The sequence below is a fragment of the Mangifera indica genome, chromosome 19, assembly GCF_011075055.1.
Source record: "Mangifera indica cultivar Alphonso chromosome 19, CATAS_Mindica_2.1, whole genome shotgun sequence".
Taxonomy (NCBI): domain Eukaryota; kingdom Viridiplantae; phylum Streptophyta; class Magnoliopsida; order Sapindales; family Anacardiaceae; genus Mangifera; species Mangifera indica.
Window position 1 is genome coordinate 11,943,309 of NC_058155.1, and position 10,326 is coordinate 11,953,634.

General features: G+C 33.2%; 1 protein-coding gene across 1 annotated transcript; it reads left to right on the plus strand.

Moving 5' to 3' along the window:
- Positions 1–1,880: 1,880 nt before the first annotated feature.
- Positions 1,881–8,159, plus strand: LOC123203140 (trichohyalin-like). The gene is made up of 8 exons (XM_044619328.1): positions 1,881–2,079; positions 2,196–4,584; positions 4,678–4,836; positions 4,987–5,166; positions 5,523–5,717; positions 6,676–6,774; positions 6,849–7,445; positions 7,529–8,159. Exons 2-8 carry the CDS (start codon positions 2,233–2,235, stop codon positions 7,880–7,882), a joined length of 3,936 nt encoding a protein of 1,311 aa, XP_044475263.1. The 5' UTR covers positions 1,881–2,079; positions 2,196–2,232; the 3' UTR covers positions 7,883–8,159.
- The last annotated feature ends 2,167 nt before the right edge of the window (positions 8,160–10,326 follow it).

Genomic DNA, 10,326 nt, shown 5'->3' on the forward strand with positions numbered 1-10,326 from the left:
TCAAATTTAATCATAAATACAAAAAAGATGCAGGTTTACGATTCCCTTCTCATGGATATTTGCCTTTTGCTCCATTTGCTAGGACCAAGGGAGGTGACATCTAAACGGAGAAGTGGATGGTTTCCGACCTCATTTTCACAAAGGATATTGAATTTTTTTACCTCAAAATAGGTTTATTTATATATTTATACCATACTTATTATAACATAAATATGTTTACTACTTTATCTATTGAAATATCTAAACTATCATTGTCTTCAACTTTATAAAAATTTATATTTATGATTTTATATAAAATCTAATTTATTATTATTTAATATTATGATTTCATGTTGTTATATTGTTTAATGTTATTATAATATAGTTGAAATATTGATAATTAAAACTGAGAATGAGTTGATAAAAATTCAAGAGGTCTATATCAAAAAATACAAGAAGAACATGTTGGCGCCTCGTGTGTTTCTAGATAAAAACACACACGAAGAACGGGTTGACGTTAACATTAACGCATTCTTTATGTATTTTTTTATCCAGAGCTTTTGAATTTTCGTCAACTCATTTTCAATTTTAATCATCAATACTTCAACTATATTATAACAATATTAAACAATATAATAATATGAAATCACAATATTAAATAATGTAATAACATAAAATCAAAACATTAAACAAAAATAAATTATATTTCATATGAAATCATAAATATGAATCTTTATAAGGTTGAAGATAATGACAATTTAGATATTCTAACACATAAAACGGTAAAAATATTTAACTATGAAAATTATTATATAAATGTATTAGTGGGCCCATTTTGGGACAAAAAAATTCAATATCCCTTCACAATTTATTAACCTTATCAATTTGTTTTATTTTACTAAGGCGAAAAGACTTATTTCCACCAAAGATTTAGTGCAAACCCAAATTAGTACCCACTCTATTAAATTTTGTTATTAATATCAGGGATTAAATTATTATTTAACAAAAATATTTAAAAAAAAACTATAAATTCATCACATTTCTCCCTTTAGGTTTAAAAACTAACAATTTGTCTTCCCCCAAAATTTGAAAAATGATTATTTTTCCCCTAGGGTTTGCATTTTCTCTCTTGTTGTTTGTCCAATGACCAAAGCCAACCAATCTCAATCGTTGTCCCTCTTCACTCTCTTAGAGCATGACAAATCGTTGGCTAACCAAAGGTGGATTGACAATTTGTAGGTGCACTGAACGAATTTGTGCATCGTACAAATGCGTGTCGACGATTTGTCTTTATCCAAGAAATGAGAGGGAAGAGGTTCACTAGAGAAGCAGTAAGAGATAAAATGTAAACCCTATGAAGAAAATAGTCATTTTTTAAACTATAAATAAATAAAAAATTATTAATTTTTAAATTTAAAGAAAGAAAATATAATGAATTTATAGTTTTTTAATATTTTTACTAAATAATAATTTTATCCTAATATAGATATGAGTTTGGGTTTGGAGTAAACCTTAGGTTGGAATAAGTCATTTGGCCTTTAACTATTAGAGGGACCATAGAGGGACCAAAGTATGAATAGAAAGCGTCAAAATGATGAGTATCTAACATTATTTAATCAAATGTTAGCAAATGACTCGATAAGCGAAAGAGTTATTAATACTCTTTCAACTCTCACGCGGTTGCGGTTGCGGCTGTGGTTATCAGTTTCACATTACATCTAGCTCAGCATGTTCAGATTCAGAAAAAGGTTCCTGCACTTCTCTGATATTTTTGCGAAAGGGTCTTTTTAACCATTTGCACATTTTATAAATTAATCAATTAATTAATTAGATAAATTTAAATTAAAAATAAAATTATATCCAATAATATATAAGTAACTATAGCGTAGTAAAAAGGATAGTAAATAATCTAGTTAATATTTAATTATAAGAGTTCAAATCTGAGGAGAGGAGCCATTGGCACAAGAGAGAGAGAGAGAGAGTTTCACTTTCTTTAAAATTCTAAGTTCTAACAGCTCTTAAATAGAGATCTACTCTCTGCTTCCACCTCACATTGTCATTTTGATCTACCGGTGTGTGGCCGTCGGATCCGAAACACAGGTACGTTTATCTGATCTGCTGGATCTAGATTATTGTCACTGTTTAATTTTGATTGATTTTGGAATTCGATTGGCTAGAAAGTGAATCTGCTGTGTTGTGTTTGTGTGTTGTTCTAGTTATCGTTTTATTATCGGTATTGTTGCATTTGTGGCAATGGTTGCGGAGTTGGATGTGAATGGCGGTGGTGAGGTGTCATCATCACCGAAGGATCTGTCTAATGGTCATGCCAATGCCGACGGCTCTTACGGTTTCGCTAACGGAAACGATATCGTTTCTGATGATCCTCTTCAAACAGATCTCGACGCTGATTCTAATTCAGCTGTTGAGTTCGCTATTAAACAATCAAAGATAAATAATGTTAACGATGAAGGGGACATGATCCAAGATTCGGTAATTATAGATGTTAAGGGTGATGCGGATCAGGGGAATGAACCTTTGGAAAGTAGTTTGGGGAATCAAGGTGTCAATGTGGAACGGAATATAGTTTTGAATGAATTTGTTGATAAAAACAACTGCGTGCCCCAGCCAAATGAATCTTCTGAAAATACAAAAATCTCTGCTGATGCAGCTGTTCAGATCTCTGTGTCTAATCCGTCAGGTGAACTTGGTCGGGAAGCAGCTTCAGGTGCTATGGCTGATGCTAACTTGAAAACTCTGGTTGTTAGTGATCCTGCCACAGATGAAACTGAGCATGCTCGGGAGACTCTTGCTTCTAATGGCTTGGGCTGTGACAGTCAGGAAGCAACAACAGTCCAACTAAATGATGCTTTTGAGATTGCTAATGGAACCCTTCCTGATGTTCCTGTCATTATCAATGAGACAACAACAGAACCTGATTCTCCTGTCAGCATCAGTGAGACAACAACAGGACCTCCGCCTATTGAGTTAGGCGCTTCTACCATAGATGAAAATCTTCCATCCACAGAAACAGAAGCCCCAAAATTCTCTGATTTTCATCCTGTCGACAAGACTATGGTAGACAATAAAGTTGAGAATTCTTTTGTTGGAACTGATGACTCGATACCAGAAACCGGGGCTGGAACTGCTTCTATGGTGTTAAAAGAGAAAGAATCAACTTTGACGAATGATGACTCTAACCTAAAATCCATAGTCTTGGAAGGTGTCACCCTATGTGTTGACAGCCAGATGATCACTGTTGACAATGCAGCTGTAGAATCCAGCATATCTGGCTCCAAAGAAGAAGAAAGCTGCTTGCCTACATGTCCAAGTGCTGATTTGACATCTGGGTCAAAAATTGAAAACATATCTGCTGTGAGTTGTGCAGAATCGCCGCTTGGAGATGTTTCTGAATCTGAGGTTCTTAGTGGATCTGTCAATAACAGTCAAGTAGATGAAGAATCGAATGTAAGTTGTTCCATAGAAACTACCTTTCCAGGTGCTGATGTGGAAGTGGGGTCTGAAATTGAAAAGAGAGCTGTAGTGAGTTCCATAGACATGCCTGCCGACAATGTTATTATTTCTGAATCCAAGGTTCTGGACCCAGAAGTTGTTTATGGTGAAAATGGGGGAATTCAATCCACTAGTAAAGTGGTACAGGACAGTCAGGAAATGCAGTTCTCTCATGCAGTAAATGAAGAGATTGAATCCTTAACATGTCAAGAAGTAGAAGAAAAGGGGACTGGTGAAGAGAAATTGGAGGAAAATGGGAGTGAAGATGTTGTGAATAAAATATGTCACGAAGCAAAGAGTGATGAAGAAAGTGAAACATGTCAAGTAGAGGAAACGGGGAGTGAAGAGATTGATGACAAAACATGTCAAGTAGGGGAAAAGGCGAGTGAAGAGATTGATGAAAAAATATGTCAAGAAGGAGAGGAAATGGGGAGTGAAGAGATTGATGAAAAAACATGTCAAGTAGAGGAAAAGGGGAGTGAAGAGATTGATGAAAAAACATGTCAAGAAGGAGAGGAAAGGGGGAGTGAAGAGATTGATGAAAAAACATGTCAAGAAGGAGAGGAAAGGGGGACTGAAGAGATTGATGAAAAAACATGTCAAGGAGGAGGGGAAAGGGGGAGTGAAAAGTTTGATGATAAAATGGGAGAAATTCAGTTCACTGATCATGAAACACATCAAGAACAGGTAGAAATTCAAGAAATGAAGGAGTTAACTGGTGAAGGAAGTGTGGAAATTCAAGAAGTGGAGGCGGTAATTGATGAAGACAGGGATGTTAAAATATGTCAAGTTAGGGAGGAAAATAAAAACATAGAAATTCAGTTTGGAGACCATGGAGCATCTCAAGACGTGGAGAGCATTGATGGGACTCACAGGGATGAAACTCTAACATCTACTCCAGAAGGTTCAACCACTGATGCTTCTGAATTGCAGAATGCCAGTGCTGAGGTGGTGAAAAAACCATTCTACTTCTTGGTGAAAGTTCCAAGATATGATGATGAAAATTTAAGGGAACAAATCAAATCTGCTCAGTTAAAAGTCGATGAGAAAACTCAAAGTCGGGATGTGATTCATGCTGAAATCCAAAGTATAAGGGTATATAATCTTTCTGCACTTTGTTTTTTATTTGAAAATAATAAATTTTGCATTTTTTGGGTCCTTTGGTTGTTGAAACCTTTCTATGCTCAGGATGCTTACAAGAAATGTGGTGATAATATAGAAGCTACTGTTCTAGAAGAGAAAGCTGCACGAGAATTGCTCAAATCCAAACGCCAGGAAATAGATTCTCTTCAAGCTGTGATTAACAAGGTGAAGAATGCAATTTCTGTAGAGGATATTGATGGGAGGGTATGCACTAATTTCTTTCTCTCTCTTTTTGCTTGTTTTCATTCCCTGGCTCCCTTTTGGAAGATTACTTTGTTACGGTCTGATTTGGTTATTCTGAATGCATCCCTACTGATCGTTGAAAATCTGTTTTAACATATGACCTGTAAGCAGATACGTAATATGGAGCACAAGATCGCACATGAAACTCTTCCACTGAAGGAAGAAAAGCAGTTTATTCGTGATATTAAGCAATTGAAGCAACTTCGTGAACAGTTCTCGTCCAGCATGGGTAAGGATGATGATGTTCAACAGGCTTTTAACCAGAAAGACCAAATCGAAGAACGCATGAAGGTTTGTTTATTTTTTTGTTTAAAAATGTGTTCTCATTACTTATACTTGTTTTCCTAACACTAAATATAATGCATGTTAAGCACATGTTTTAATTATTGGTTTGCTATTTTGGAAATCTAAAGTTTAGCTTGGAAACATGAGATATCCAACTTCTCTCTAGAATCTTTAGCTCATATACATCCGTAACCAAGGTATAGTTTTCGGATAGGGAGAAAAAGTAACCGAGAGAGTGTTGTGAATGGGAAATTAAAATTAGGACAGCATTTGGTAGCTAGAGTAGGAACCACTTTTCCCCCTCTGCATGGTAATATAGATGAGTAGCTTGAATTTGTTATCTGATTATCAAGCATCAACAGTTGTTGAGAAAGGAGGCAGATTCACTCAGAGAGAATGTTCTCAAAGCTGAAGCTGCAACTCAAGCTGCCAGAAAGAAACAGAAAGATGAAAGCGAAAAGCGTAAGAAAATGTATGCTGAATTTAATGTTGCAGACGAAATTCGGCAAGAAGCATATAAGCATTTGCAGAGTTTGAGGAAACAAGTATATGATAAGGTACATTTTCTATTTTTCTATATGGGTACTGTTTTTGATAATTAATTGTTGCAGCATGAAAATTGGTTTCCCATTTGGCTATGTGAGGCCTCATGTTCTAACCTAAGAAGGAACTTTAGCCGTAGGTATTGCAATCTGTCATGTTGGAAGATTGTTGTAATTTCTTTATTGATGTGATTGTATACCCTGGAAAAAGACTGGATGCATTTTACAGAAATGATCTTTTCTCAAACTCAACAAAAAAGCTCATACTCGTGTACAAACAGTTACTATGGAACAAACTTTGCTCATCATTTGATCAAGGTTACAAGTACATTTTTAGGTGTGCATAATTGTGAAATTTTAATGCTCTTACTGTGTTGTGCAATGCATAACACAATAAGTTATGTCTTTTAAGATGCAAAGCATTCTATGCACATAGATAATTATGTTGCTTTGTGACTTCACTGCTGTGTCAAATATATTTCTATCTTACTTCCAGTTTTTATATTTCTATATGTTTGTAAGGATACTCGCCCTTGAGGCACATTTCTTATATGTATTGAATTTGATATGTTTAAGCAAAAATGTCAGATTGTACAACGTACTTTCTTAGCACCAGAAAGGCATGTGTCTAAGGTTGATGACACGTGCTTGATTTGTGGTTTCTTATGTGTATTGCATTTGATATGTTTCAGCAAAAATGTCAAATTGTACAATGTACTTTCTTAGCACCTGAGAGGCAAGGTTGATAACATGTGCTAATTTGTGGTTTAAGTTCCTTATTTAGTTGAAGAAGTTCCTTTTATTTTTAGTTATTATTTGGTTCTAGGCTCCTGCTTATATCTTAAAAAAGAAAACAAAAAATTTATCTGATTAGTTTGTTTATGTGTTGGATCTTTCAACCATGTTTTGCCTTATTGGGATTGAGTGATTGACTTTACTCTTTTTGTTTTTACTTTTTCATATAAATTTGCAGAACAAACACTTTTGGAAGTACAGGGATGATGTCAAGCAAGTTAATGATTTATTGTCAAAAGGAGATAAAGAGGGAATCCAAAATCTGTGTGTTAACCAGGTGAGCTTATGCAGTCCTTTGCTTTGATCTGGTTAATCAGCCCCAACTTTGTGACTTAACAATTTTTTTTTTAGGTGGAGAGCATGTTGGAACTATGGAACAACAACAACGAGTTCCGCAAAGAATATTTGAATAGCAATATTAGAAGCACAGTTAGAAGACTGAAGACATTGGATGGTCGTTCACTTGGTCCCAATGAGGAGCCACCTGTTGTTCACTCCTTAGTAAATAATAGAGTGACCACTGATAATTCTTTGTCCCAGATTTCAACTCCTAAAGAAGTAATGACAGAACAAATTATGCCGCTGAAATTTGAAAAAGAGGATGACAAGCCTGTTCCTATAGTTGGGGAACAAAAGAATCAGACTGGTAAATCTAAAAGGCAAGCAAAACCAGCTCATTCAGCTAATGGCCTGGCAACTGTTTCTGGTAGGGATGAGATTGAACAGGAAAGAGACGAAGAGCCTAAGCGCACAAAGGAAGAAGAGGAATTGGCCAGGAAGGCAGAGGAATTGAGAAAGGAAGAGGAAGCAGCCAGGTTGAAAGAGCAACGTCGGGTAGAGGAGAAGGTAAAGGCGAAGGAGGCTTTGGAGAGGAAGAAACGAATTGCTGAGAAGGCCCAAGCCAGGGCTGCCCTGCGAGCTCAAAAGGAAGCTGAACAGAAAGAGAAGGTAATTATTTGGCTGAGGTTCCTACAACCAGGCACTTCTATTTTGCATTAAATGCATCATGATCATGATCATGTTCCTTGCAGGAAAAAGAAAAGAGAGCAAGGAAGAAGGAGAAAAGAAAAACAGCTGCAACGGAGGATTCTGATCTAATGAATGAAGGAGAATCTACTGCAAATGCAGAAACTCCAGTGGAAACTCCAAAATCTTCTGAAACTAAAGAGAAGATGGTTACAGTGACAAAGAGGCCTCAAAAACCATTGCAATTCACAAAACAAAGCAAGGCAAAATCTGTCCCGCCGCCTCTTAGAAACAGGGGCAAGCGAAGGATGCAAACATGGATGTGGGTAGCGATTTCAGCTCTTCTTGTTGTTGCCTTGTTTTTGTTGGGGAACAGCAGCTTCCTGTCTAAATTTGCGCTGAAAGGGTTTGGTTTCTAAATATATCTGCAATTCAAGTAAGTAGGCAACTGGTGTGATATTTACATATAGATATGTAGGCAGGCAATCAATTCTTTTGTGCTCTTCTCAGGTTTGCTTTCTCTTACTCCGCATTCCATTTTTATAAGTGGCATTTTCTTTCACACACAAGCCATAGATTGGTTTTTAGCCCTACCATTATATGAACAAAATTGATTTGGTATTGCTGACATTTAGTATTATTATTTCTATTTATATTTATTATTAAATATAATAAGCACAAAAAATTTTCCGGACTTGTGATCTTTTTTTTTTTTTTTCATTTATAGTTGTTGAGAGTGGTGACTTATTAGTACAAACGAATGTTATTAATTTATCCATACTGATGGATGTGATAACATATCATTAAGTGCATTTGAAGTAAAAAAAAAAAAACAATCATATGATTATGTTAATTTATATGAATAAGTTAGTAAAATTTGTCTGTATATATAAAATATGGTTTTGATCGAGTTCGTTAATCAAATTTAAGGGTAGTTCAAATTAGATTCGAATGAAAAAATGGTTTAATTAGAATTTAATTTGAATTTATGGCTCATATTCGAGGCTTAAGTTTACCGTTCATTGATAAAATAATATTGTTTTAAAAATTGTTTGACATAATTTAAATTGAATTGTGAGTTAAGTTTAAATTAAATTATTTATTCAATTTGCAAATTAAATTTTTTTTAATTCGAATTTGACTTGGTTTCAAATATCAATCAATCGACATTTTTTTACTCTTAAGTTTATTTTAAATTTTATTTAATGGAAGTAGAACTAAATTCAGTCAAATCAGCTTAGCTAGCTTGGATTGGGTCTGGTCCTACGTCTGTATATATTTCATTAATCTTTATCCAAGGAGTTAGTATCTCAAGTTTCATTTGCATTTTACGTGCTGGAATGCCTAAAAGACCATAATTAAGAAACACATGTTTGAATTGAAGCGGAGAAATGCTCTTCTCCTTTTCCCTTTCAATGCAAAATATAAAAGGCAAAAAACATATACAAGTAAATGGTTATTTTTTCTATTTTTTATTTTTACTTTTTTTTGCTAAGTAAATGGTTAATTGATCAAAGGGGAAGTGTTAATATAATTGTAATAAAAAAAATGTTATTTTTCTTCTTCCATACATTACTTCAAAGCTTTATATCTGTAATTATTAAAATTAAAAAGTAAATTTTAATCAATAAGAATTTATAAAAAAGCACTAAAAAAATAAATTAAACCGTGAATCGCAAATTTGGTTAGTGAGACTTTGTGCGATTACCATACTGGGTTTTGTTATGATAGAAATGAAACTAGATTTTTTTTTCTTTTTTAACGTGAGATTTAGAATCATTGCTTGATTTCAAGAGCTTGAGGTTAATGAGAGATTGTGATACCAGACGTTTTATTTTTAATCAGAATGAAATAAGATTTTTCTTCTATTAAGATGAATTAAAAAAAGGTTTTGCTTTTTGTAAATACATTAATTTATAATTGTATAATAACGATGTTAATTGATATATTTTTCACACATTATTATTAATTTTGATTAATTTAAATTTAATTTTATTTATTTAAAGATGTTGAAATATATTTGATATATAAATATGAAGATATAAGCTTATATTATATAAAATCAATTAATTTATATTAAGATTTAATATACCACTGACCTATATTATTTTTATTTAATGTGAGACTCATTAGTCACTAACACCCTCTCTTAAATATAATCATTATAGACTATTAGATTTTTATTTTATGTGCGATTTGATAATCTTCAACACTCTCTTTTAAATACAATTACTATGTACTATTAGATTTACCGTTTGATTGAGTGTATTGAAACTTGTCTCTAATACTCTTTTTTCAGTACAATCACTATAGATTGTTAAGTTCATCGTTTGGTTAGATATATTAAAACTCTTTAGTCTTTGATATTTTCTCTTAAGTATAAACAACTTAATATGTTAAACTCACATATTTGGTTTTAAACTTTAATTCTATATAAAAATATATTAGACCTATAAATATAAAAATAAAACTCATATTATATAAAATAAATTAGTTTTTATTAAAATTTAATAAATAAATTATATTTATTTATGTTATTTTTATTTAATATACATGCTTTAGTCTTCAACAAAATATATTAAAATTTGAAATAAAATTGTTAAAACTGGGACAGGTCAATTCCCCACGTCGACTTTATTTGGTAACATATATTTTATTATATGCATGGTATCACAATTTTATTTTATTAAATATTATTTTAATATATATTTAATCTGGCGTTGAACCGGCTAGGGCGATTCAATGGATCCGATGGAGACCTGGTTCTGGTTCGATGCTTGACTGGGACGTTGATAAAAATATAATATGGTTGGACTAGAGTAGGCTGTTGAAGACAAAAATAATTGGACTAAAAAACAGTTCC

What these genes read in the sequence shown, in the direction of transcription:
- LOC123203140 (XM_044619328.1), top strand. Translation starts at nt 2,233, where the DNA reads ATGGTTGCGGAGTTGGATGTGAATGGCGGTGGTGAGGTGTCATCATCA. An exon ending in GGAAACAAGTATATGATAAG is followed by an intron (nt 5,718 to 6,675) that starts GTACATTTTCTA and finishes ATAAATTTGCAG; the next exon opens with AACAAACACTTTTGGAAGTA. An exon ending in AAAATCTGTGTGTTAACCAG is followed by an intron (nt 6,775 to 6,848) that starts GTGAGCTTATGC and finishes TTTTTTTTTTAG; the next exon opens with GTGGAGAGCATGTTGGAACT.